General features: G+C 43.8%; 1 protein-coding gene across 2 annotated transcripts in view; it reads left to right on the top strand.

Annotated features, from left to right (window-relative positions):
- Window positions 1-27136, top strand: part of WASHC4 (WASH complex subunit 4) — a 1268393-nt gene that overhangs the window by 565884 nt on the left and 675373 nt on the right. For both annotated transcript variants that reach the window (XM_078674607.1, XM_078674599.1), the window contains exons 21-22: window positions 10838-11006; window positions 17102-17256. In XM_078674607.1, the coding sequence (XP_078530733.1) occupies window positions 10838-11006; window positions 17102-17256 (324 nt within the window). The remainder of the gene's footprint in view (window positions 1-10837; window positions 11007-17101; window positions 17257-27136) is intronic.

The raw sequence follows: 27136 nt of genomic DNA, 5'->3' as shown, positions 1-27136 counted from the left end.
CGAACCCTTTCGCATGCCGCTGGCCCCTGGCATAGCCCTTCGCCCTCACTAAGCCTGCACGCTGACCAACCCCCTGCTTGCACCTGCCTTGAATCATAAACCCCTCTTCGGCGCTGCTCTGCCCCAGGCCCTCATCCTGTTCCCAGCGCGACACCTCCCTTCTTCCCTTTCATGATCCCCGGCCCTTAGATGCAAACCCCCTTTTCCCCGTGTGCCCGTTTGTCTTCCCCGTTCCCAGGCCGACACCCAGCTCTGCCGATACTATCCCTTGCCCCTCCCCGTGCAATAGAAAGCTTCCCTCATCAAAGGACCCCCGAGTTGATCAAAGCCCCCACCCCATGAGATCCGATCGAACCCCGCATTCCATGAATTGGCGGAATATCCAGCTGCGCGATAGTCATCACCTGCTGTGACCAGGGTGGGGACTTCTACTGTAGATATGTGTGGGAACGGGCCCGAAGGGGGATTCCGGGAATGTCTTTCCGTACATCAAAGCTTTATCATATGTATGTAAACTGTAATAAAAACCACAAACACTGTATATAAGGGGCCAGGCCTCAAACGTAAGTTAGAGCACCTCAGAACGATACCTGCTGTCCGTTTTGCTGTGTTCTCCTCCGGAGAGAATAAAAACCTTGTTTCCTGCTTTCCAGTCTCCAGCGCCTGCCTCTTCATTGATTAAATAACTAGAGGGTCACAGAGGCAATACCGCCGGGCAAATATCGATTGTCCCCGACCCGACTAAGGTTTTAACAATTGGCGTCCCAAGCGTGGGGCCCATCAGCGACTCGTGGATCCAGTGGGAGAGGTCCCGACGACAGAGTGAACGACTGCAACGATCGGGAGAGCTCTTGCCCAATAGACCCTCGTCTGGCAGCCGATCATCCGAACTTCACTAGCTCCGAACAGACCTCTCTCGAGTGATCTACGGTCCTGACTGGGAACCATTAGGAGTGCCGTGAGAAATACGAGAAAATGAGGACGAACGGGCGCTGGATTCGGAAGACAAGAAACTGTCCGTACGGTCCGGGTAAGGTCGTGTAAACACGACAAGTGCGAAATAATTGCTTGATTGTTTAAATACTAGTATTGCTCGTTATTTGACTTATTTGGAGATTCACTGTCTGCACACGGAGAAACAGTAGGCTCTTTCCCTTTTGCAAACAGTGAAGGATAGGTAACGCAGCCGTCGTACCTATTTTTCTCCCCCACTGATTCTATTATTTATTAACGGTTTTCAGGAGATTCCCTCTCCCACACTGATTAACTGGGTTCCTTGACCCCGAACTGCGGTTCACAGATTGTCTTCTGGAGATTCTCTGTCTGCAAACAGGGAATAACAGATTCCTCTTTACGGATAGTGAAAGGGTAGAGGACGCAGACTTTTGCGCCCCTGCTTACTCTCCCCATTGATTCTATTCTAGTTCTTTATCATTGATTGTTCTTTATTATTGATTATTCTTTGATATTCGTTCATGAGGTATTCACTGCCTGCAAACAACGTAGAATAGAAATATTCTGTCTAGTCTTTGCACACAGTGATAAGATAGGCAGTGCTGACTTTTTGTCCCTCGTTGCGAGCCGTCATGTCTGTCTTCTCCCCATTGATTGATACTTGGTTCAACCCGGACCGTCTGTTAGAGGTGGATCATCTAGCCCCGCTGGAGGGTACCCCTAATAAGGACATGTTCATAAACTATGGATTAGTTACCATAGCCTATAATAAATTGTGGCACAGGTATACCAAAGAAAGTCAAGACAAACAGTGGCCACTGATAGGATCCTTCGACCTTGATAAAATAGAAACGTTAGAAATAGCCCTTCGTAATAATAAGACGACGCCTATTATGCTCGACAGTCTCGGTATGTGGCGAAGAGAGGCAATGCAACGACAGAAAAAAGACGAGGACAGAGCAGGTAGAGGAACATATCAACAGGACAACCCCTGGACACCACGACCCGAAGGTTATCCCCCGACACTACGCACAGGACGGCCAGACTTAGGGCCAGACCAATGTGCTTTTTGTAGATATGTCGGACACTGGAAAGCCCAATGCCCGACTCTACTGAGCGTGAGTAGGGGCAGAGGGCCGACAGGAGTAACAGGCCAACAGAAAGGGAAAGGGCGCGAGACAAAGAAGAATCAGACTCACATGGACAGACCAGATAGAACCACCACGTTCGATTATGCTCGATGGCACAGATTTCGCCAGAACAATTTCAGCGGCATGTTCGAGTTTTCCTAGGTCGGACAATATAAAAACGGGAACCCAGCCTAGTTCTAAGTTAACAGACGGAAAAAGATAATTTTGGCCAAATAATCACTGTTTTATGTTTGTCTTCGGATCTTGCGTATCATACTTTTCTACTACCCCCCGTCTGAGTTTGTGTGTACGTAATATATGAATCTGCGTCATCCGCCTGCACGTGCTTCCATGTTACATAAACTATGTTAATAGAAATTTTAGCATGAAACAACCTGGTAAGAAAGAAATGGGAAACGAAATCAGTAAGCCACTGATAAACACGAACTTTTATTTTAACATAACAGGCAAGAGAAAACACAATAACGCTAGAAAAACAAGAACGGTAAACTGTAGAACATGAAAGTCAATAGAACATTCGCCCCCCCCACATTCTGGAACCTTCCAAAGTAGGGCAGGGTTACGGCTACGCCCAACCAGCGGCAACCCATATAAGGCGGGCCCTGCTGCCAACTCTTGGTCAGGAAATCTTAACGTATGGGGGAGCCGGAGGAGAGGCAGGAGCCAGCAGCCTGGGCAGTTGTAGGTAGTCCCGCCACATGTCCAGAGAAGAACAAGGCACCTCTTTCTTTTCCCTTCCGTAACAACCGCAGCAGCTCTGGGCGGCGGGATGCCCTGTCCATACCTCTGCAGGAATGCGTCCAGGTCGGGCTGGGAGGGAGAGGCGACGCGGACGAGCCTCTCCCACCTCCACCGATAGGAGGTCTCCCAGCCCCCGGCCCAACGCCGAACACCCCCAGTCAGGCGATGGTGCCCCAATACTTGCGCAGCACCGAACGTGCAATGGTGCCCATATTTTCGGAACACTGAACCTGCAATGACTGCACCGATACTTGCGGAGCACCGAGTGTGCGCCACAGATGGCCATACTCCCACGGCACGGAGCACACGACTTGAGAAGCACCGGATGGGGAGAGACCTTCGTGCGGGCCGATGAAAAAGAGCAGCATGGGGTGCCCCGGAAGAAGGAGACGGCGCGAACGAGTCTCCCTCGCCCCCAGGTGGGGGCATCACAGCTGCACCCCAGCCGAACGTCCCGCTCTCACAAAACAGAGCCCTCTTCCTTTCACTCCGAAGGGTCTCTTCCACTCTTGCAAACTCGACGAGAGTGGCCCCTGTAGGGCCTCAAAATGGCGTCTGGGTCCGCTGGAAGGCGGGCCCCGGCCGCTAGAGTAACTTTGACCAGCAATATAACTCGGACACTTGCCCACTGGGGCACGAGCCCCCATCTCCGACAGCATCTCCGCAGCCTTGAAGATTCTACAAAGGTCCTCGGCGGAGCCTTCGGCCTCTGCAGGTTTCCGGTAAGGGACGGCTGCCTTGATCGCCAACGAAATAAACGTGACATTGCCACTCCCTCTGTTAGCATGAATTCTAGAACTGCCGAAAAGGACTCTGGTCCAACTGCCAGTAATGGGAAACATTTCCCCCTGATGCTACTTCCGGACTGAGCCGGCCCCGCCCAAAATGGCTCCGGTATCAAGAGGGACTTGCGAACACCTCGTGGTGTTCCTTCGCACTAATACAAACTTGATGTTCTGAGACTTATATGATCCTTCGTACACTTGGCTAGAAAAGACAAGGAGAGTTCACTCGACGAACATTGTGAAGGGGTCCCGTTAAAAATGTCGATTACAAATGTGCGGTGTATTATATTTTCGTTGCTGATGTATAACCCCATTTATGACGCACACATACGGTATGCATATAGGAAATCTGATTGCGACTATTATGATTATGCTTCTAAATTATGAAATAAATGCCCCCGAACCCCCAGCCAATTAATAGACGTTTTAGTTTCTTACAAATGAATGAATAAAACTTTCCAATGTATTTATTGCTGCAAGACGACACCCCCACTGTACGCACTTTAGCCATTGCCACGTCCGGCCAAATACGACCGCACCCTCATAATCCACGTGCTGAAATGATTTTGCCAAATAAAGGTTTTCGAAACTATGGACGGGTATTGCATGCTTTATTTTAAAAATGTGGGATCGGTGGGAAAGTTCTTTTCTGTGCACCCTACTCTGCTCTCTCTTTAAGGTTGAAAGAAGATGGTTGCCCAGCCCTGGAGGTCGGATCGGATCGACAACACGGCACTCTGCCTTCAAAGTACGCGACTGAGTCATGAACTCTCGCATGGAGGAAGACCTCGACTTCCAAGGATGGGTAAAACGAACGGTGTAAATGGGGAATGTAAAAGAAGGGTGAAATGAAATGATGTAAATATTATTAAGTACAACGCTCGAAGGTACTAGGGAACAGAGTTGACCAAAGAACTAATGAACCGCAGAATGTCACAACGTTGAAGGAGATTTAAGGACCCCGATAGCTAGATGCACCTACCAACTGGATACCTCACACTAGGTATCTTTGGTTTTCTTCTTAACGTTTTCTTACACCCGACCTATAAGGGCACACTGCCCCTCTCCCCTCCCGACCCCAGAAACCATACCCCCGGGACTCTGCCCCGAGGAGGAAAGACGAGTAAGAGGTAAGTAAAGGACTTATGAATCCATGTATTTGAATATGCGCGAATGCTGTCTCCCCCACCCCCTTTTTCCTCCCTCTGCAGGTTACATCAGAGATTACAGCCGAGGTATGGCGAAGACCTGAAGCCTTGCCATGTCTAAATGTACGAAGCAGACTAGCGCTGCAAGGTGGTGCCTAAGCACGCCTACTAACTACTCACGTATCGAACAAACCAGTAAAATTAGTATGACCTGATAAAAAGTGATCACCCTTAAACCAGACCACACGAATGAACCCATGTCACGTATGATGCGAAACTATGAGAGAATGTGTGTGTGTGTGACTGAGGCGTTGACCCAACTGGTCGAAGGACCGAGAATGCGAGAAAGTGCGACAAAATGGTACCTCCTTTCTTCTTTCCTTTTTCTCAAGGCACGTCCCCTCTACCCTGTCTAATGCTCAAACTGCATGATTACAAGATTCTAACGCAGACCCGTGAATGTCCTTTACTGTGTAATGCACTAAATAGCCTTTCTTGAATACACTGCCACCCTCTCTGTTGCACGTGTACTATTTAGCCTGCCGTTGCGCTCTCTCTCTCTCTCTCTCTCTCTCTCTCTCTCTCTCTCTCTCTCTCTCTCTCCCTCTATTTTTGCACTCCCACTCTTCCGAGTGGTTAGCCCCGAAATTGGCAGACTGCCACCCCTAGCACACCACCTAATTGGCTTCAAATACCGTCAGTATTTGCACAAAAACTTGTCTTTAATACAATCACCCTGAGACCGCGTCATTACCTCTCCTTTTCCGCTAGAAGTCAATGAACCGAGGTTGGGCCGTAAGGGAAAGGACAGGTAAGACGACAAAGGTTCCCTAATCTGACCCGTAATAAGGGAATTACATGTCAACGGCTCCTATGGTATAAAAAAAAGGACCTCAGAATACGCGACCCTCCCCGCCCCGAATTGTCGCAATACCCAAACAGGAAAAATGATCACCCCTGTTACATCCCCTGTATCAGCCGCTCCAAACTGGAGTTATGAAACTACCCCTCACTCCCGGTTGTGAGAGATGGGTCGATTTACGCCCTTACCATAACTTTTCTATGTCCCTAGTTGTTTCCCATAAAACCCCTGTCTTTTCTGATTAAGTAATCAGGCCGTAGGAAGCTACGTAGGAACCAGAATGATGTTTTACAAGGTTAAAAGACTAGACCAAAGTGAAGAAATCGTTGAAATGAACCCTGCCGAAAGTGAAAAATGTTTAGTTGAAAAACAGGACGCATTGATAAAAAGAAATGTTTAGCCTATGTTCGTCCCTCAGCAAAATACCTGTTTAGTACCATGTCGATAGCACACAGTACCCTTGGTAAATATAAAGCCCTAGAGAACGGCATATCTTTGTCAAACCCGTCTTACGAAGGTGGGTCTCCATCAGATAAACTGTCGAAACTGTAATAAATAATTATGAAGGAAAGTCATAGTACATCCAACAGGCCCGTCATCGGTCATTTATATGTTAGTTGTGAACCCTAAAATAACGGACGTTTTCATTTCTGTCTGAAGCTGGGAGAGAAATAGACTTTTGTGATTACCTTCCTCTGCAAATTCTCTAAAGACTGTCTTTTCAAACTCGTTTAAGGGTACGGCTGTCAGGAGAGAGAAGGACCGGATGTGGGAGCACGAGGCCTGACTGCAGACTATGGAACACCTGCGACATGGGCCAAGGCGAGACCGTGACAGAACAGAGCTACAGGACGAGGCACTACCTCCAGCAAAGTGAGAAGGAAGGGCTAACCTGATGCCCCCGCTCTATGTCCGAATGTGTGCCGAAAGGTCCCCGCTCTCTAGACTCGGTCACGAGCCCGCCCATCTGAAGTCTCTCGTTCCCCTAGTTTGTTCCTAATTTGGCCTTGCTCCATCCCCCTTTTCCTCCGACCTACCCTATGGACTGTTTTGTACGCTCTTCTTCCATCTGAACTTTCTGACAATCACCTCAAAGGACACAGGGCGAAAAGGACCTTTCCGACCAGGAATACGAGGGAAAGGTCGTGCCCTGCAACGCGAGACCTAGAATAGAGCTGGACCCGTAGCTTCATCGCCGGTGCTCCACAGCGCCAACGAAAAGACAACAAAGAATACTGAGAACTCGTTAACTACGAACACTTTGGCGTCCTCAATCACCATTTCTGCTGCGCCTCATTTCTCTCCCAGCCGCCATTGTATTGATCATGCTCCAATCCGAATCTGATATATGTAACAACCTGCCAGTCCACGTTATGAAATGTACTTGCTGCTCTCGCTACAGAATCGTTTTTGTATTGCATTCCTATGACTTTCCTGCTGAACAAGTTTATCAAAGTTTATCAAATAGGTCCACCTCCTAAAAACTAGAAATCTCAAAATGTATTGTTTACAACTCTTTTCATCTAGGGTTCCTACCGTTTTCTTTCTCATGCCCACCACAATAGAACCGAGTAGAAAATGAACCAGCAAGATGTCTTGAATATGTTAAAGGGAGGACTGTTAAAAATTAGTACGGTTTGGTGAACATTATCTGCGCCATCTTGCCTCTTCCCCTGATGCCACACTTTTGTCGTGCGCACCCGCCATTTTAAGATGCCCTGATCAGAACGAACCCTTTCGCATGCCGCTGGCCCCTGGCATAGCCCTTCGCCCTCACTAAGCCTGCACGCTGACCAACCCCCTGCTTGCACCTGCCTTGAATCATAAACCCCTCTTCGGCGCTGCTCTGCCCCAGGCCCTCATCCTGTTCCCAGCGCGACACCTCCCTTCTTCCCTTTCATGATCCCCGGCCCTTAGATGCAAACCCCCTTTTCCCCGTGTGCCCGTTTGTCTTCCCCGTTCCCAGGCCGACACCCAGCTCTGCCGATACTATCCCTTGCCCCTCCCCGTGCAATAGAAAGCTTCCCTCATCAAAGGACCCCCGAGTTGATCAAAGCCCCCACCCCATGAGATCCGATCGAACCCCGCATTCCATGAATTGGCGGAATATCCAGCTGCCCGATAGTCATCACCTGCTGTGACCAGGGTGGGGACTTCTACTGTAGATATGTGTGGGAACGGGCCCGAAGGGGGATTCCGGGAATGTCTTTCCGTACATCAAAGCTTTATCATATGTATGTAAACTGTAATAAAAACCACAAACACTGTATATAAGGGGCCAGGCCTCAAACGTAAGTTAGAGCACCTCAGAACGATACCTGCTGTCCGTTTTGCTGTGTTCTCCTCCGGAGAGAATAAAAACCTTGTTTCCCGCTTTCCAGTCTCCAGCGCCTGCCTCTTCATTGATTAAATAACTAGAGGGTCACAGAGGCAATACCGCCGGGCAAATATCGATTGTCCCCGACCCGACTAAGGTTTTAACACCACTCCATCGAAGATTTCATCCTCTCTGTGATGTGTGACTTGAGAGAAGTCAATAGGACCATTACCCAGGCGCTAGTCCTCCTTGACCTATCAGCAGCCTTCGACACTGTCAACTACAACCTCTTGGTGGATCGCGTCGAGGCCCGGGGGGCTGCAAGGCAGAGTTCTTAACTGGATTGTCTCGTTCCTGAGAAACCGCTTTCAGTTGGTTCGACTGACTCCCTTCAGCTCATCCAAGGTTCAGTTGAACTGCTGAGTACCCAGGGATCCTCCCTGTCCCCATACCTGTTCAACCTGTACATCTGCCCTCTAGTACATATCTTAAAACAAATGAATGGTAGAATCTACAATTATGCAGACAACATACAGTTACTCTTCACTATCAACAACCCGTCTGAATCGCAGGAAGCCTTTCAAAACATAATGCCTTGAATGGATAAACAGCAATCCTCTAAAGCTAAATTCTGAAAAGAACAGAAATTTTTATAACGAGAAACAAGCTCAATCTTTGATGTCCCTCATTCTGGCCATCAGGGATGACAATATTACACTGGCTTCCTGTAGAACAAAGGACTGTCTTCAAGACGGGCTGCATTCTTTTTAAATCCCTTAATGTAAGACTCCCCCCTCCATAGCATCCCGTATTCAAAAAAGCACTCCCAACCGAAATCTCAGATCATCTACATGAACCTCCTCACCACCCGCAAATTCAACAAGAAGAACATGGGAGGCTACTAATTCTGTGTCGGCCCCTCCACATCAGGAACGCCCTACCACTCGCGATAAGAGCTCCCCCCGCTACATGGGTTTCAGGCACTAAAAACAAGACTTTTTAAGCAAGCATACCACATAGCATTGATCAGCTGCACACTATACTTCTGTTACCTAAGTGCCAAGAAACCATTCCAATGTTCATGCACTCTACACATGTCTGTAACTTAGCATACATAACCTAAACATCTTGCAAGGTTAAAGCTGCAACACTCACCCATGAAAGTGTTGTCATTTGGGCTGACAACACCCAATTAGGATTTTTGTTTTCCTTGTGTATATGGAGGTGCTGGCTTTCATGGTGCCTTTAACTCATTGAAGTCTTGCTTTAATTTTTATGATTTCATTTTCACATTATTTTAATTATTCTTTGTTTTCCTTTTAGTGTGTGGAGGTAAGCGAGCTTGACCTCCCGCATAGGATCTTTTACTATCAGCGCGTTAGCGCTCTAGCCTTTTAACCACACACCCTGATAAGATGTAGGGCTTTAAAAAGGATGGAGCTACGCATCTGCTCAGTGGGCGCATGCAGCGGTCGCGCCACTGACATGCGAAATGCAAGCCCGTCTTTGCCCAACCATTCCTGGACTGCACCTAGCACCCCGACCCCAGTGGGGTTTTACCTAGTGCCATATTCATTTTCCCACAAAAGCGCTGCTTGCGATGCGCCCAAAGAGTAAATGATAACCTATTGTTGACATTTTAGATCTAAAATAACTTACCTGTCCATCATGCCATGCTGTTTGTAACTATCCTTCTTTGGACCATGATTCCCCTTTATCCCTCGGTATTGATAAGCAGTTTAGCTTTTATCTCATAAATTCCAGGTTTCTGGCTAAATAGAAGTGTGAGCTTATGAAGCTCATTGACAATCTGAACCCCAGTGTCGTATTCCTAATGGAAGCCTGTCTCGGAGATCATTATTTGCCCAATATGCTGGAAGTTGTTCCGAGTGGTTTCTCTATCCTTCAAGTAAACCAGAAAGAGAGAATAGGTGGCGGTAAGGAAAAGCCTCATTTTGTAAGGTCACCCCCGTTGTTACACTGATGATCCTGGTTTTTCGACTCTGACTTAACTGATGACTCCTATTAAGCCCTCCATGCCGTTGCCCTGACCCTAAAGTGTATTTCAAATTGGTTATACCCAATTGGAAATGGCTGACTTACCTGTAAGTCCCTAGTATATGGTACCCTGGTACCCAGGGCATGTAAGCTAGATGGGTACCCTAGGGCGGAAGCACTGGTAGTGCTACGCTGGAGGTTCCCCTCGTATAACGAGTTCCCCAATCCGCCACTGCAGACTAGTAGAGCAGTTGTGCACTGCTAGCCCGACTTTGCCATTTAAAGCAATAGACGGCAACTGTTTATGAAATATATAGCACTGGCACAAGCGCGTATGACACTCATGCATTATATCTGCTAACGACTGGATAAAAGTGTACCCAACCAAGAAAAGGCATGGAATGGCGGACAGGATTACATGTATTAAACAAAGATTGGTTAATTCTGTCCATTGGAATCAGACTTAAGCATGGCTAAAATTTGCTCTGGGACAATGTATAGAGTAGAAAAATTACACTTTTGGGAACCCTCTGCAACTTTTTAACTGTATGACCAATGTGCACCAAATTTGTAATGCTCATATGTTAAGATTTGAATTCTTTTACTCTAAAGTTTGTTGGCAATTGATAAGTGGGGTTAGTAAGGAATCACAGATAGGATTGCCTTTTTAATGATGTCACCCTTACCAACAGATTGGCGACTGCACCACTGTTTTACATATAATAATCATGTGATATATACATTTCCCGGAGGTATTTTCATGTCACACTCCCTGCGAGGATTAGATTCTCCATTGTCTCTTGGCGTTTTAACCGGTTCTGTAAGTTTGTCTAACATGATATAAACTATAGCTCTCTGTTCTACTCTCCTGTTTTGTGCAGCACCTGTTGGACAAGCTGTGCAAAGAAATTGAGGAAGATCTTCGGCTATCAGTTCACACACATCTGAAACTAGATGAGAGAAATCCTTTCAAAGTTGGTATGAAAGACTTGGCACATTTTTTCACCCTGAAACCAATTCGTTTTTTCAACAGATTCATCGACATCAAAGGTATGTAAATTGTGCTTGTAAGAAGTCAGGTGCTGACCATTTCTCTTTAGTTTTGTGTCCGGTGTGTTGAATCCAGAAGACAGAGCAACATGAACAAAGTGCTCTAAGTGCTTAAAGAGCCCAAAGAAATTCTTTAGATTGTTCATAAAGTTGAAATTGAAGCATTCCCTTGTGAACCTTATCCCATGAAAAATACAGTCCTTCAGATATCCAATAAAGTAGGAGCCATTAAATTGTTTCAATTCGAACATTTCTTTTATTGAGTCTTACAGTATTCCATTCAAATAACTTTATTTCGATTCCAAAAAGGAGTCATAAAAGTATACACCAATATAAAAGTACATAGTCTGTCCTAAAAGTCCACGATACATATTTACATATTTAAGCTTTACAATGCATTAAAAAGTAACCTTGATCATATATATGTACAAGACAGAAGGTGCTAAGTGGATTTTATCAAGAGGCCAACAGGGAAAACATTAATGGAAATTTCCACCAATAACTTATTTCAATATCGATTTCTAATGGCAAAGGCCGATCTAATAAAACTGAGTACAGCATTACAAATACTTGGAGTTGACAAGGACAATAAATGTTCATAGCCCTCTTTGTAATAGCATGATCCAAAAGATAATAAAACAGGTCTAATAAATGTGTTTCTTGGGACCTTATACAAAGCACAGAAAAGGATAAGGTGCAAAGTACTTTGCGAAACCCTATCATTACAGGGGCAAGGAGGTAGACTCTCACACCACCCCCCTTGCTTTGGAAAGGCAAAAAGGAAGTGTAATGTACTAAGGCGAAACCTTGTCAGATAGAAACGCCATTGGGTATGGATAATATACGATAAGTAAAAAGGCCGCTGCAATTTGCCTCTAACATACAGTGCATGCTCACTATTCCTTAAGGTACCCAAATTGGAACAGTAGGCATTTTTGATAGTCAACTTAGAATCCTTGCCACTCATATCAGGGTTTTCAAACATATTGCCTAACCCAATCTTATAAAAGGTATCCCTAACGTATAAGAGCCAAGGAATCTCCATAGAGTGGTCAAGTTTAAGGCAATCTTGTAAAATATCCTTTGTCAATTTCAGTTCTTCAGATTGCCAAACTTTAGACCATAACAACAGTGGCGCTACATGTATAATGTCACTTACAAACTCCATACCCACTTCCCCATGACAGAAACTGTTCGACGTGCCTGATGGGACAGATAGGAGACACTTTATAAATTTGTTCTCCATAACCTGTAACTTTTCACTATTTTGTTAGTAAAAAGGCCGCTGCAATTTGCCTCTAACATACAGTGCATGCTCACTATTCTTTAAGGTACCCAAATTAGAACAGTAGGCATTTTTGATAGTCAGTATTCATCCAACATTAGCCCAGCCATCTCATTTCGTCCCCAGAATGGGATTTCATCAGGGTTTTACTCAGTTTATCCGATCACTCATCGTCAATAGTATACATCAAACAGAGGTCAAGTTTCCTGTTCCTCTCTAGGATCTGTGTATATTGCAAAGACGTACCCAATATCCTTTCTACACAAAGCTTTCTTGCACAAGTCCTATTGACGATTCATCGGATAAACTGTTTAAAAAACTGATGAAGTTCCATTCTGGGAATGAAATGTGTTGACTGGCTAATGTTGGATGATTACTGGAAGAATCATAAAAGAAAAGTTTGCATTGAAAAACACAATTTCATGGCTCCTGCTTTATTTGATATCTGTAGGACTATTTTTCATGGGATAAGGTTTACAAGAGAATGCTTCAATATAAACTATTTGAACATTCTAAATAATGTTTTGTGACTCTTTAAACACTCCCTTTTTGTATAGGCATTAGTTAATGGGTATGAACTCGAATCAGTAAGGCCATAGAGAAGTTGAATGCTGTGCTTCTTAACTACAAACAATAACACCTGTGTGGCTGTTCTTTTGCCAATACTGCTCTTTCTAGTGGTCTCTGGGTTTTATCAAATGTTGCTTTTTTTAGTTTAAAAAAAAAAAAATACAATTAACTCAGTTCACCAGTATTAAAGGCCTGGTCTCGAATTACCTAGGGGACATTGAAATAGAGTTCTACCTAGCTGCCTCCTTTGGAACAAAGATGTTTCTTAAATGTTTGCCCTCACGGTTTGAATGGTGAGAAAACTAGATTTGAAAAAAGCTGACCACTGCTAAATGTATTATTTACTGCTAGATCCTGCATACTCTGTCTGGAAGGAAAAGGTCTTGCTGAGTTAGGAAAAGAACAACAGTCAAAATGGCGTCTTGGTGGGCATCCAATTGTTTTTTTAAATAGATCTGTATTGAAGTTTTTGGGTCGCGCTGTTACGAAAAAAACAACACACTTGGGCATCCAATTGTTTAAGGCTACTCTGTCTAAAGTATTACTAAGTGCAGACAGGCCGATGCCCTGAGCATTTAACCACAAAAGTTGCAAATGTAACCCGTATCTTGGTTCATCCCCTAAACCGCCACTTCCGTTAGAACCCTCTGCCACAAGTAGGAAGTGTAAGAAGGACACCCAGCGAATAAGGTTCGATGATGGTTGACATTGGGACTTGTGAAATAACTGTTAAATGACTAAACACAGGATTGACGTAAATGAGGATAACTATGATATTCAGGAATGTGGAATTCAATAAAATACCTACTTGTCCATGGACCAGGTTGCTTCATAAAACTACTTGTCCCATAACAAAATCCACTTATCCCTTTGGTGCCATGTAGTGCGGTGACAAATTATGGCAGCAATCTCATTATGTAAGAGCTCTGAAAATGTCCTCTCTCATTATTCCTGAGCTCATACCATACTATGGTTTGAATGCTAGCATTTCCCTTGTTTTGCCATCTTTGCACTGGAGGTAGCGGTAAGCATTAGTTCCCTATGGTCGGAATGGCTTTTTGAGTCAGTGCAAACCTACTAACTTGCACATTTTATGGGTTTTCATCAGCTTGTCTCTAATATTTTCCCATCTAAGGTAAGGTTGGAAATTTACCCCTGACAAGACTGGAGGTAAAACTTCTTCCAGGGTTTGGGAAAAATTAGTTGGTGGGAAAGTAAACTTACTACAGCGCAACCGATTCTCGCATGAGGAAACATACACATGATTATTTGCCAATGATAAAATGCAGTTAACAAATATTTTCGAGGAATACAACTTCCTGACCTACTTCTTTAAATTCTTGTCAAGTAATGAAAGCCATAAATCTGCACACCTCAAAGACGTATACCATGGGTGCTCTTTTGTGACTTTAAGAATTGGGCCCATTTTTAGGTCTGACTGGCTTGACAGTGAGTAACCGCATTCTGTCCTTTCTTCAAAAGGAGCATATTTGCACTCAAAGTAGTTGAGTTCACTGACAGGAAGTACTGTGGCATTGTTTGGTTGTTTAGACAAAAAATATTTTTGCTTTTACCCATATTTGTTACAATGATGAGGGCCAGGAGGCGCCCACAACAATAAAGTTTTACAAAACCCTCATCAAAACAAGTCACGCATTGACATAACCAAAAGGCTGACCACCAAAGTCATACCTATTGGCTTTGCCAATGCTTATTTATTTTCATGTTCCCTATAGTGTTTTGCAACTGGTTACTCTGATTTTCCATTTTGAATATTTTGTGGGAACACTAGCATGCATCAACACATTTAGCTAAACGATGCTTCAAAGAAGTGGTACCTAAAATTTCATTGTAGTTTAGCAAAAACTTTTTTTTCCTAGTTGCATTTTTTATGACTATTTTACTTTGAACAATTAATTATAATGGGGTGGCCAGTGACCCTCAGAACCTGGGTTCTAAGCTTTATACAAAAACAGTGGTTCTGTCGGAACATAGGACAATTTCTTTGTTATGCTTGAATCTTTTCAATAATTTTTGTATATTTCACATTATTATTCATGGAAATACTGTATGGAACTAGGTTGTCCAAAGCAATAGTGACATAGAAATCACAGATAAGGTGAAGTGCTAAGGTGAGTGGTAGTGACAGGTGGTGATCTAATTGTGCAGTGACACAATAGCATATAAAGACATAATTAACATCAGTCCATGATTTGCAATCAATGGTTTCAACAAACACAAATATTTTTTCTTTTTAGTTGAAACTTGGTATGGACAGATTGAAAGTACAACGTCGACGTTTCGACCCTAGTAATTGGTGCAGATTTTTTGGCAACCGTATCGGTTCTTCATCAGGACAAGAAAAAGAGGACAACCTGATGATTTTGAAGGTATACAGGCTTTTTCAGTCGCCTGTGCAGGCGGGCTGCCAGCCGACACCCTCGCAGGGATTTCTCAATTAGTGGTATATTTGGCAATGTATGCTGATTTCTTCACCAGCCGGGGGGGAAAATATGAGTGCCGCATAAAGCGATAACTAGAGAGTCGAGCAGCAAGCGTCTGTCTCCTTCTTGGTTTGGCGAACAATGGCAACCATTACCAAGATACCACTAATTGAGAAATCCCTGCGAGGGTGTCGGCTGGCACCCCACACGGGCGACTGAAGAAGCCTGTATACCTTCAAAATCATCGGGTTGTCCTCTTTTTCTTGTCCTGATGAAGACCCGATACGGTTGCCCAAAAATCTGCACCAATTACTAGGGTCAAAACGTCGACGTTGTACTTTCAATCTGTCCACACCAAGTTTCAACTGAAAAGAAAAAATATTTGTGTTTGTTGAAAACATTGATTGCAAATCATGGACTGATGTTAATTTATGTCTTTATATGCTATTGTGTCACTGCACAATTAGATCATCACCTGTCAATACCACTCACCTTAGCACTTCACCTTATCTGTGATTTCTATGCCACTATTGCTTTGGACAACCTACTTTTATCTGTGATTAATTCATGCAAGACATCTAAAAATAAGAAAAATCTTGCAAAAATTATAACTGTGGTGTGAGTTCCTTTTTACATATGTTCCATACAGTATTTCCATGAATAATAATGTGAAATATACAAAAATTATTGAAAAGATTCAAGCATAAGAAGGAAATTGTCCTATGTTCCGACAGAACCACTGTTTTTGTATGAATATATATTTTATTTTGAAAGCAAAGAATCCTCAATCTTGCTTTAAATCGTTTGCATACATTTGCATCTAACCAGAGAGCATCCTGAGTGCATTATACATAGCCTTATATTGTTAAACTTTGAAAACGGGTGTACACATTGTGATACTGGATCCACTGTCGGTAGTGCTGTCTGAGCATACATTTATTTAGAGCACTCTCACTAAAGTCTTTCTAATAATGAACCTTGAATGCAAGTTCGATCAGCATTAACATATAGGCACAACTATTCCCTTAACTGCAAACAATGCCCTTCCCTGATTCATAATGTTGTAGTGTAATCTGGCAGCCAAAGGGGTTGTGCTGCAGGAGGTTGGGCCTGCTTGTCCCAAGGACAAAATAAACATGACATCTTCTTGTCCTTGACCCCAAATAATTGTTCTAGGTGTCTAGCTATAGGAATTCCACACCCCTGATATTGCAGTTAAGTACAGAGTATGATAACGAGATGCATGAATGGGCAAAAAGAATAATCACTCGCAATGATCAGTAAGTGGGTTAAATAGAAGTTGTGGTGAGGGGATCACACTAGAGAGTGTACCAGGCAGTTGATGCCTGTTATTCTAGACTCAGCATTTACAGACTAAAAAAGATGAACTGTACAGGACGTCTGGGCAGTATTACACAACCCGGAGGGAGTCATGCAGGTTCTGAGTTTGCTGTCACTTGTAGTCCTAACTTGAACCATGTGTGCCTGGTATGCCACAGACTTTACATTGGGTTTTCAGGAATTACAGCACTTGTCCTTCAGATGCTATAAATCATCAATTATGATTAATGATCTTTTTGTTTATGATACACTATGAGCTTAATTGCATACTTTATTGATGACAGCTAAAGCTTAGGTATTCCTCTTGTCCTGCAGTGGAGTTTTTTTACAGCCTTTCTGGTGCTGGTAGGACTCCGGCCAAAATGCAGCTATGAATAAAAGAATGAAATGTTTCTTGCCCTGTCTAAAAATCTATGTGTCGCATTATTCTGTATGTATTCTTTCCTGTTTTTCAGCATATGTGACACACTATCTGGACTCAACGTTTTACAATCTAACCACAGTAGCTCTTCATGACTGGGCCACATATAGTGAAATGAGGAACCTAGCATCTCAGCGCTATGGACTAATTATGACAGAGGCACATCTGCCAAGTCAAACATTAGAACAGGTGAATTAGTGTTCTGTGTAAAATTATTTCTTCCAAGGAAAGGTGACTACTATACATTGTTTATTTTTCCAATGAATTTGTTTTTCAAAACATTCAAAAAGGTAAAATGATTCTTACCTTACCATTAAACATATTGATTTAGATCATCATTAACCAGAGATTCCTGTATCACAAATATTGTGGAAGAGTAGTTCAACTGTCCAAAAGCATTGCAAGCGTAAACCGTTTTAGCACTGTACGATCTTTACTGAGTCATATGGTGGTTTAACAATCTTATGTCAAAATTACTGTTTGCCTTTGAACATTTTCAGTTTGGTCAGTTTGTTATCAATTGTATGCTGTTTCATCCTGGTAAATTTCCTCGATTGTGTCAAAAAAGGTAACTCTCTCACTTTATACTTTGGAATGTCCAAAGTATAAAGTGAGAGGGTTACTTTTTTTGTTCCATGGTGTTTGATGTGTGATGCACCATTTGGGCCAGGTCATCAAACAATGCAGTCTCAACTTCAAACTGTTCACAGAGGATATACATATCTTCTTACTGCAGCAAGCAATCCAATATATATTTTTTTCTAAATGCTTTTACTTTTGGATGAATTGGAGTTTCCATTGCAGTCTATTAAACATGAGCCATTGTTGGCTAGAGGTATGCCCAACAATCGTTTACCATTCATTTGGGCTCCTCAAACCCAACACATAGATACAAGAACCTAAACTTCCTCTCCTCAGTTTTCCAGGCCGCAGTATCTTTACAGTGATGAAGTTAGTGATTTATTTTATTTATAGTTTTATATAGCGCAAACCAGACCCAAGACATCGGCTTTCAGAGTGCTCTGCATAGCACTAGTTTTGTTACAGAAGGACACATTCATTTTTGTTAGTCACGGGGAGATTAAGTGATTTGCCCAGAATCACAGGATGTTGAGTGTCATTGCTGAGACTCAAACCGAGTTCCTCAGCTTCGAGGTCAACCGCTCTAGCCGTAAGGCTACATCCTCTCCCCATACATCATATTGCTCCTTCCGCTACCCCATATCACCATAGAAACCGTATAAGTGTCTAGATTTGTCAATACTTCTGCTATTACTCTACTGTTTAAGCTGGGTTACAAAAACATCTATTACCTTCTCACCAGAAAGTTGGCGCTTGAATCATTCAGGTCTGATCCAACAGCTTAGGGTGAGGTGGAAGAGCGCTAAAAGGCTCTCCTGTAGAAAAAAGTAGCAAAGCATTGTGGGGACCTCATAAACGAGCAAAGGTTCAGAAATCGCTGGAGACTTTGGGTCAGATGTATCAAAGGATTTCTGTGTCTATGGGGGAATGTGTTTGTACATACGGCCCTTTGTGTTTTAGATAAGCCTTAAATCCATACAGCTCTCACTGGAACCCCATTTCCAACTAGCAACAATAATTATTAAATCCTCCCATTTTAGATTCTGTCCTCATCTGAAAAATCTGTAGCCAATAAACTCCAGCCACCCCTTTGATGACTTCTAGCTGGAGAAACTGCTCTCTTGTGCTGGGGACTTGAATGGACTCCATCTAGATTTGAAATCCTGATTTAAATCCTTCAGTGCACCTAACTATCCCAAGGTGATAAACACGTTCTGAAGTGGCTGGACTGAGGCTAGTTAGCATCATATTAAAGCTTTAAAGAATCCAGACGTTACTGCCAAGAAATTAAAAGGACTCCTTTTTCACTCTCCTTCTTCTTTATGGAGAAAAAACACTTTTGTACCCTGTCATGCAGGTCTAACAATCAGCAATGATAAGCGTTTCCATAATATTGCTTTGTTTGATGATGTCCTCTAGGATGATCTCTGTAACAGTGCCATTTTAAATATATTATCACTAGTTTTCGACCTTTCAGAATCAGAATAGAAGATCACTCTTACCTGGGCTCGAATTAGGACACCTTTATTGGCAACTCTAAGCAATTGTTACAGTGCCTTTCTTCGGCGCTAGATCTCCGTTTATGAACCAGGTAATTTTAACTGGCCAGGAAAACAAGGGAATGGTGTAAGGGATGAGTCCAGCTCTGGATTCTTGCATTCACCTTTCTTGGCATGCGACAGGGGTGTGTAAAGAATCACTGCTCACACATCCTCCTTAGCTGAGCTTCATTCCTGAATCCTGGTACAATACATGTAGATGCTTCCTCCCTTCAATTGTCCACATAACCAACTCCTGTTCCACCCTTTAGCGCTGTGTCACATAGTTACATTCCAAACCCTGCCATGACAACCGTCATGACATGGTAGTATTCTATGTTCACAACATATCTTTCCCTTTAAATAATACAAGACTAAAAAAACATAAATGTGCGAAACATAGTTACATTTCTGACATATCACTTCCTACTCATATATGTAATCTTAAAGTTTGACTGGTTTCTATATACATTTTGACTTATAACTTCCTATTCACATATGTAATCTTTTTTAATTAACTGGTTTATTCACCACTCTTCCAAGCCGTCCTGTTTTGTTCCCATCAGCGTTATTCCTTACCACTCCTAGAATTCAGAGTATGATGTTATCTTCTGGGCGTGGAACTTCCTCCCTCATCAGACAACCAATCAAAGGTTCCTTTTCTTTCCTTGCCCCCTTGCACTGCTCTTTTGTTACATATGGATAAGAAACTCATATGTCGTACCTTACTGTTGCTCAATAAATACAGCATTAAGAAAAAAATGATTCATCCTCAAAAGGTCTTGAAAATTTGCTCTGCCCACTCCCCAGATCTTTTCACCTTTACCAAGTCCCCCACACGCTGATATGTAGGTTTACATCCATGCTTGGCATCATAATACTCCTTGTACATCAGTTTAGCCTCATCAATCGTTGCCTTGACAACTTCATGGTCCCACATCACCCTTTTAGTTTAAGGCATCCAACCAAAATTATCCTTGGAAAATGCAGTCCTGCCTCTAAATAATTCAAAAGGATTACGTCCCTCTGTGGAACACGGGGCAATCTTAAATGCCCAAATAGTACGGAACAGCTCAATTTTCAACTCCAGAATGTTATTTCTAGCTAACTGTATAGCTCCTTTGATCACTCTAATACTTTTCTCTACTGTACCATTTAGGGCAGGATGATAGAGTGGGGTAGTAGAATGTTTGATGCCATTGCATTCTAGGAAATTCCCAAATGCCTCAGCAGTAAACAGAAGCCCATTATCGGTGATGACTTGCTTTGGTAAGCCCTCCTTCTGGTAAACTTTGTCTAGGATTTAGACTGCGCCATTCAAAATGGTGCCTGTTATATCAAGACCTATCTTCTCCCAAGGCATCTCTGGGACGCTAACAGGACACACAGGTGGTCTAAAAGCAACTCGACTTTTATCTGCATTCTCACAAGCCATATCATTCCTGACCATCCTTTCAATTTCTAGACTCATTCCTGGCCACCAGTAAAATTCTTTAATACTGTTCTTTTTCTTGGCTATTCCTAGGTGCCCTACATGGCACAAATCCATTATCGAGGGTCGTAAACTTTTAGGTGGAACGATTCTAGTGTTACTTAGTATTTTGTTACCTTCCATAGATAACTCTTGTCTCACTTACCAGTATGTTTTTAAAACTTTGGGAACAATACTTCTTACAGGCCACCCTTCTATAATCTTCAGCTGTAATCACATTTACCTCTTCACTTGGGAATCTATTCAGGAGGCGAGAGACATTGGCTACACTGTTTGGTCAATGTCTTCCCCTGAGGTATCTACTACAGGTAGGGGTAACCTGTTTAAAAAATCGGCTACTTTGTTCCGCACCCCAGGCATAAAATCTGCTACTTTGTTCCGTACCCCAGGCATATACTGTAGACTGTAATTAAAATCAAGTAGCTTCACAGAAAATCTTCCAAAACTGGAAGATGCAGTGTACAACCCCTTCGTGGAAAGGGCCGTAGTAAACGGTTTATGGCCGCTCCTTAAAACATCATGACTCCCCCAAATGAAAGGTCTATATTGTTCTAACCCCCACACGCAAGCTAAGGGTTCCCGCTTGATCACTGAATACTTTTCTTCAGTCAGAGCTAGTGAGCGTGATCCAAACATTTCTACACATTCTTCACCTGGCTCATTAACTTGCATGAGAACAGCACTGATGCCTTTGCCACTCGCATCAGTGGTGACAATAGACCTTAATGTAGGGTCAAAACCTTGCATAGGAAATGCAGTGCACATTTCAAGTTCCGCCGACTCAAAATCCTGCTGGCACACTACTGACCACTGAAACTTGTTCCTATTCTTGAGGAGTTGTCTAATGTTGTACGTTTTACTAGAAAAGTTCTCTGCAAACCTTGAATAAAATTCAGCGAGCCCCAAGAAGGCTCTAACCTCTTCCTTACTGCTCGGTACCGATGACTGCTCTACAGCCTCTAGCTATTTTTTCTTTGGCTTGATATCCTCCACCAAAACTTTATGACCTAGTTACGTTACACTTTGTCTGGCAAACTTACACTTCTTGAGCTCTGCAGTTTGTCGTTTCTTGGCTTGGCTTAGCGCTTTCCCGGTTCTGTCGCCATGAACTTCCCACGTCGTCCTCCTTAAAGCCGAATGCCCCACCTCTTCTGGTTCGTCCTTTGTTGCCCATTCGCTGGGCTGTCACCAGCCGGCCCCTTCTTCCTGTAGGAATGAGGGAGGTACTGCGATTAACCCTTCCCGTCCCACGACTGTCTCAGGCTCGGCATGATCAAAAGAGGGTGTGTCTCTATCCTTGTTCCGGACCACCCTCTCACATCACATTTACCAGTTAATTCCGCTTTTTTCACAACATTTACTACCTCTTGAAGTGTTGACTCCTCCATTATCCACAACTTGTCTTGGATATTAGTATTTACAGCACACATAACAATTTGGTCACGTATTAGCACTTCATACAGATTAGCAAACCTGCATATTAATGCTAAATCTTTTAATGCTGCTACATCGTCTTTCACAGGCTCATCCTTTTCCTTCTTCTTAAAGAAGAACTTGTACTGATCTACTGACACAAAACAGTAGGATTAAAGTGCAAGTCTAAATCTTCCAAAGCATTTTTATAGATGTCACCTTGTCCTTGTGGTCTGGTTTTCTTCTGCATGCTATTATACATCTTAAACCCACCAGCTCCTAAACAGTTCAATAAAATCTTCTTTTCCTTAGAAGTGAAATGCTTATCCTCAAATGTGGAAATATAGTTTACAAAGTACTGTTTCCACTCATTCCATATCAAAAAAGGCTCCCTTTGGCTGCCAAAAATGGTTGTGGAGGGGATAAATTCCACACATTCCAGAGGCCCTACTAGTTGGAAAGATTCACTATTAATTCCTTAATGTTATATGTTTTTTTTCTCCCAGCAACTGCTAGTTTAACCAAAGCGTGCCTGTTGCTGAATTCACCTGAACAGCCTTTAAAAATGAAATTCCTGTGTAAGCACACAAGCCTGTCGCAGAGAGCAACAGGCTTCCTGCACGTCACACATGTGCCTGTCGCTGAACAACTCCCGAAGATGCCGGTGCGTACTAATAAAAGCGTGCGCCGCGCCTTTTAAAAAGATCAATATCTTTGCAATGGTAATGCACAAGGAAACACTCACGATTGTTAGTGACTGACTTTTTTTCTCTCCCTAAAAATGACTGCCATGCCTCGTTTTTTTTTGTGTCAAATCTGTTTATTAACATTTTCATAGTTTCAAAGTACATTACAAAATCAATCAGCATAACACGGTAGTCCAGGCACGTTGGTTCATCATTCAGACACCGTATATCAAGACAGAGTATAAGCACGAATGCACACTGACAGTGTTTCATAAGCAAGGGGTATGTGCTCAGGGCTGACCGGTACGTGGAGGGTCTAGCCCGGTAGCCTCCAGGTTAGTTCATGACTGTCCTTTGATTTAGTCTTGCACAGTAACATGCTCATAGGGTGGATCCCTCCGTTATGGACCTGCACATAGAAATGACATTTATCTAACAATTGTAGAAACGTAAAAACACAGGCACTTGTGTATGCTGATCCTCCTCCCACACTGCCATGCATCGTTGGGTGTAATATCCACAGGCTATCAGCTTTGTGTGCATGTCCACATATAATCTTCAGGTGATAGGGCTTGCGCGAGGGAAGGCGCATATACGTTCACACATCTTGAGCAGCAGCTTTGGAATTTCACATGTCTCCCTTGCGGTTATTAAAGCTGTTGTATCAACAGTTGTGCAAACATAAGTTGGAAAAATTTAGTTAGCTTAAACGCATGTGAAGTAATAGTAGAAGAAAGTAAGGATTTAAGATGTAATCTTCCTTACGGCATCTGCAATGTACACACATGTTGATCCTGAAGGAGTTTCCTTCAGAATACACTTTTCACTCATAGGTTCTCTGTATAAGGACCACGCTGCAACTCGTCGCCAAATCTGTGAAGAATCACTGTTCACATGTACTGCTTAGATGAGCCTTATTGCTATAATCCTGGTACAACACATGCAGATGCTTCCACCCTTCACCAGTTCACATAAACTCCTGTTCCACCCGGTAGCACTGCATCTCATAGTTACATTCCAAGCCCTGCCCTGACAGCGGTAAAGACATGCTAGCATTCTGTGTTCACAACTCAGTGACTACTTGCCTGTCCCGAGACTGGTACTTTAATACCAGATGCACCATACATGTGAAAACAGACAAATATGTTTTATGCTGTTACAACAGGGTAAATACCTGAGTAAACATGTATGAAGCATGCTATGTGTGGGCTACTCATATACTGTTCATACTAAGCCTGTTTGTTATGAACAAGCGTACGTCTGGTCTTGTGTCTACTGTGAGGCAGACAAACATTCTGTGAACACTCGCTCTTGTTACATTGTGAGAATAGTGGTCACTGCAAGCCATGCCTGAATTAAAAGAGCTTATGTCGAGGTGTGCCGTGGTATGGAGGCTGACGTCTTAAACAAAATGGGCATGCACATTAGATTGGCATTTTGTCAAAACTTACCCATACAGGTAATTATCAAGCCTTCGGGATGCAGATGGTGGTTTGACCCTGTAGTCAAACACTAGGGTCAATTGGGATAGCATATGAGAAGGCAAACAAACACATACATTCTGTTCAAGAAACCACTCTGAACTGCTAGTCTGGAGTGCTGTGTTGATAGGCTATTGCCGATGTTTCTCTCAATCAGAAGACGAAGACACATGAAAAGCAGTTAAAAATTGCCGCTCTCAACTGCTGGCCTAGAGGGCTGTGTACGAGGTAAATGTTCCACAATGGCTACATGGGGACCAAAGTCCTGTACTCACGATTCCAAGGTCCTGAAACCGCCGTGAACTACTTGGTACCAAACGGCCTGGCTCGCCGAACTAAAAAAACGGTATCCGGGGAGTACTTTTATTGTCAAGTACTACTCGCAAATTAGTGATCGGGCTCACATGTGGGGATGATGCATCGTGTGCTGTAGTCGACACGGAATGCGCCATGAACATCTGAAAGTGCAGTGCGAGTCCACCATGAAAGCCTTATGGGAAATGAAGTCCCAACCAGCCCTGGTTACTATGGGCAGCCAGCCAATAAACTTAAGTGCACATGTGAAAATAAAACCGAAAAAGGCACGCTTTCTGGGATACACTACTGACTGTAGTGAGTCTCAATTGGCCACGCTGAATGTACTCTCAGAGACACGTGCAGGGAAAGCCTGGCTGGCCTCATATGTGGAGCATATTATGTATTCCATTTAGTTAAATAAACAAAGCTGAGGAATCCTTTAATTATCCAAAAACATTAGTGGAGTTAAAAAAAAAAAAAGGAGCTCATTTGCGGCAGTCAATACACCCAGTGAATAAAGGGATACCTGGGCATCTGTGAGTAATTTTAAAGTTTTAAATTAACCCCTGGTCTCTAAAATAGTATATATACAAAGAGCTCCCTGGAATCCAGTCGAGCCCATCCTGACGTTTAGCAGCCAGGATGAACCAGTTGATGAAGCATGCTGCTGTTAAAGTGAGTGTTGTAAATTGAAAAAAAGGGTTTGTCTTACCTTCTATCTCAAGGTGCCCAAGACAGTCACCCTACCTATGAGTCTCTCTCAGCTTAGGCAGATGGATACTTTATTTTGATGCTAATATTCTGGGAGAACATATCCTAGATTAATTGTTCAGAAGGTCTCCCTTTCAGGTTTTTTGTGCCAAGGGCGTCCCTTCCTAATAGCGAGTCAGAATGGTATGTACCATTGTTTGTTTAGCGCCCGCATTTGTGGTCACAAACACTTGCAGTTTACCACCTACTTTAAGTTGGTGGTAAGCCACTCGCAAACGGGAAGGGGTCCCCATGGACCACTGCCTACTCTTAAAAAATTAAACACACATTTAATTTCTCTTTTTTAAATGCATCCCATTTTCCTTGAAGGAAAACTAGCTGCATTAAAAAAATAATCCCCCAAATCTGCTCTATTGAAAAAACAGTTGCAGTTCGAGTTTTCACCAGAAATAGCATTACCCAAGGCAAGTAACGTGTTCCTCTGCCTCTTTGCCTTACTAGCAGGTCTTTCGCATTTTGTCTAATCATTTTCTTGAGGCAGTTAACAATTATAAGTATTGAAATTAATCAATGTAATTCTTGTTTGATTAATATATGAAGTTGGTCTCATCTTTATCTGCTCACATCTGTATGGTAACACTTCTTCGCTGGGGTTTGCAAAAAGGATTTCTGAAAATTATCTATGAAGTTAGGATATGGTAGCAAAACTGTGATTACAATGTCCCAACTTCATACTTCACCTCAGCGTGCTGATCCATATTTATCATTTTCACTATGTTTACATCACTAATTGGTGTACACTGTTGTGGCAATCTCATTTGCGCGCGACAACACACACACACACACACCACACCACACCACACCACACCACACCACACACCACACCCCCCACATCCCCACGCCTTTCTCTTTCTCACTCACCTGTAGCTTTCCCCCCCCCCCCTCCTAGTCCTTTTTAGGTCTCGCCCTGGAATTCGCATCCGAAGGATGCGTCCAGGGCTGGAGACTTATAGCGAGCTGACACGGGGGAATGACGGACAAAAAACTGTCACGCGCTTCTCCCCGGCTGGATTCAGCTGCTTGCACGCGCACGTCGGCTCCGTCCACATTCACCTGAATTCCCGCGCCGTGCACATCCCCACACATACACACATGCATGCATGCGCATACACACACAGAGACACTCGCTCGCACACACTCTCTCCCTCCCCCCGCAGTCATCACACACGCATACACACACGCACGCATACACACAGACTCCAAGACACATACACACACGCACGCTCACACACATACAGAGCCCCCGCCGCCCCACGCACACACACATGCCCCCCGCCCTCGCAGCTCAGTAAAGGCTCAGTAAAGGCCCCCACTCACCGGTACTTGTCTTCAGGCGAGGGCTCGTTGCAGGCGGCGGCGGTCTCTTCCTTCTGTGCGTGCGAGGCTCTCTCACCTCACGGGAGCCCGCCCGGGCTTCCGGTGTGTCTTCACGTCCCGCCCCCGGCCTGCCTGACTTTCGCCCGGGATTGAAAACCTTGTTCTCATATTAATAATCACTCGCGCTTCATTCGCGGGTGAGTCCTAATGTGTGTTGTTGCTGATTAGAGAGTGGTGCAGGCAGGCGGGCGGCGCGCATGCTGTGCACAGTCCTCGTCACTCTTAAGCATGGCCACCCGCCGCGGCCCCCTGTGCAGCCGCCCCCCCGTACAGCAGAGTCAGCAGCGCACCTTGATCACTGTGGCAGCCGCAGGCAGCTCAGCTGAGCCGGCCGACACAGGACACCGCTCTGGCCGCCACCAGGAATCGAAAGAAAACTGCGAGGGCTCGGCGGTGGTGCCCCCCGCCGCGGCAGCACAGCCGCCCAGCTCA

Source organism: Lissotriton helveticus, chromosome 1_1 (genome assembly GCF_964261635.1).
Source record: "Lissotriton helveticus chromosome 1_1, aLisHel1.1, whole genome shotgun sequence".
NCBI classification, from domain to species: Eukaryota; Metazoa; Chordata; class Amphibia; order Caudata; family Salamandridae; genus Lissotriton; species Lissotriton helveticus.
The sequence above is the reverse complement of the archived record's forward strand: the minus strand, read 5'-3'. Positions and strand labels throughout refer to the sequence as shown.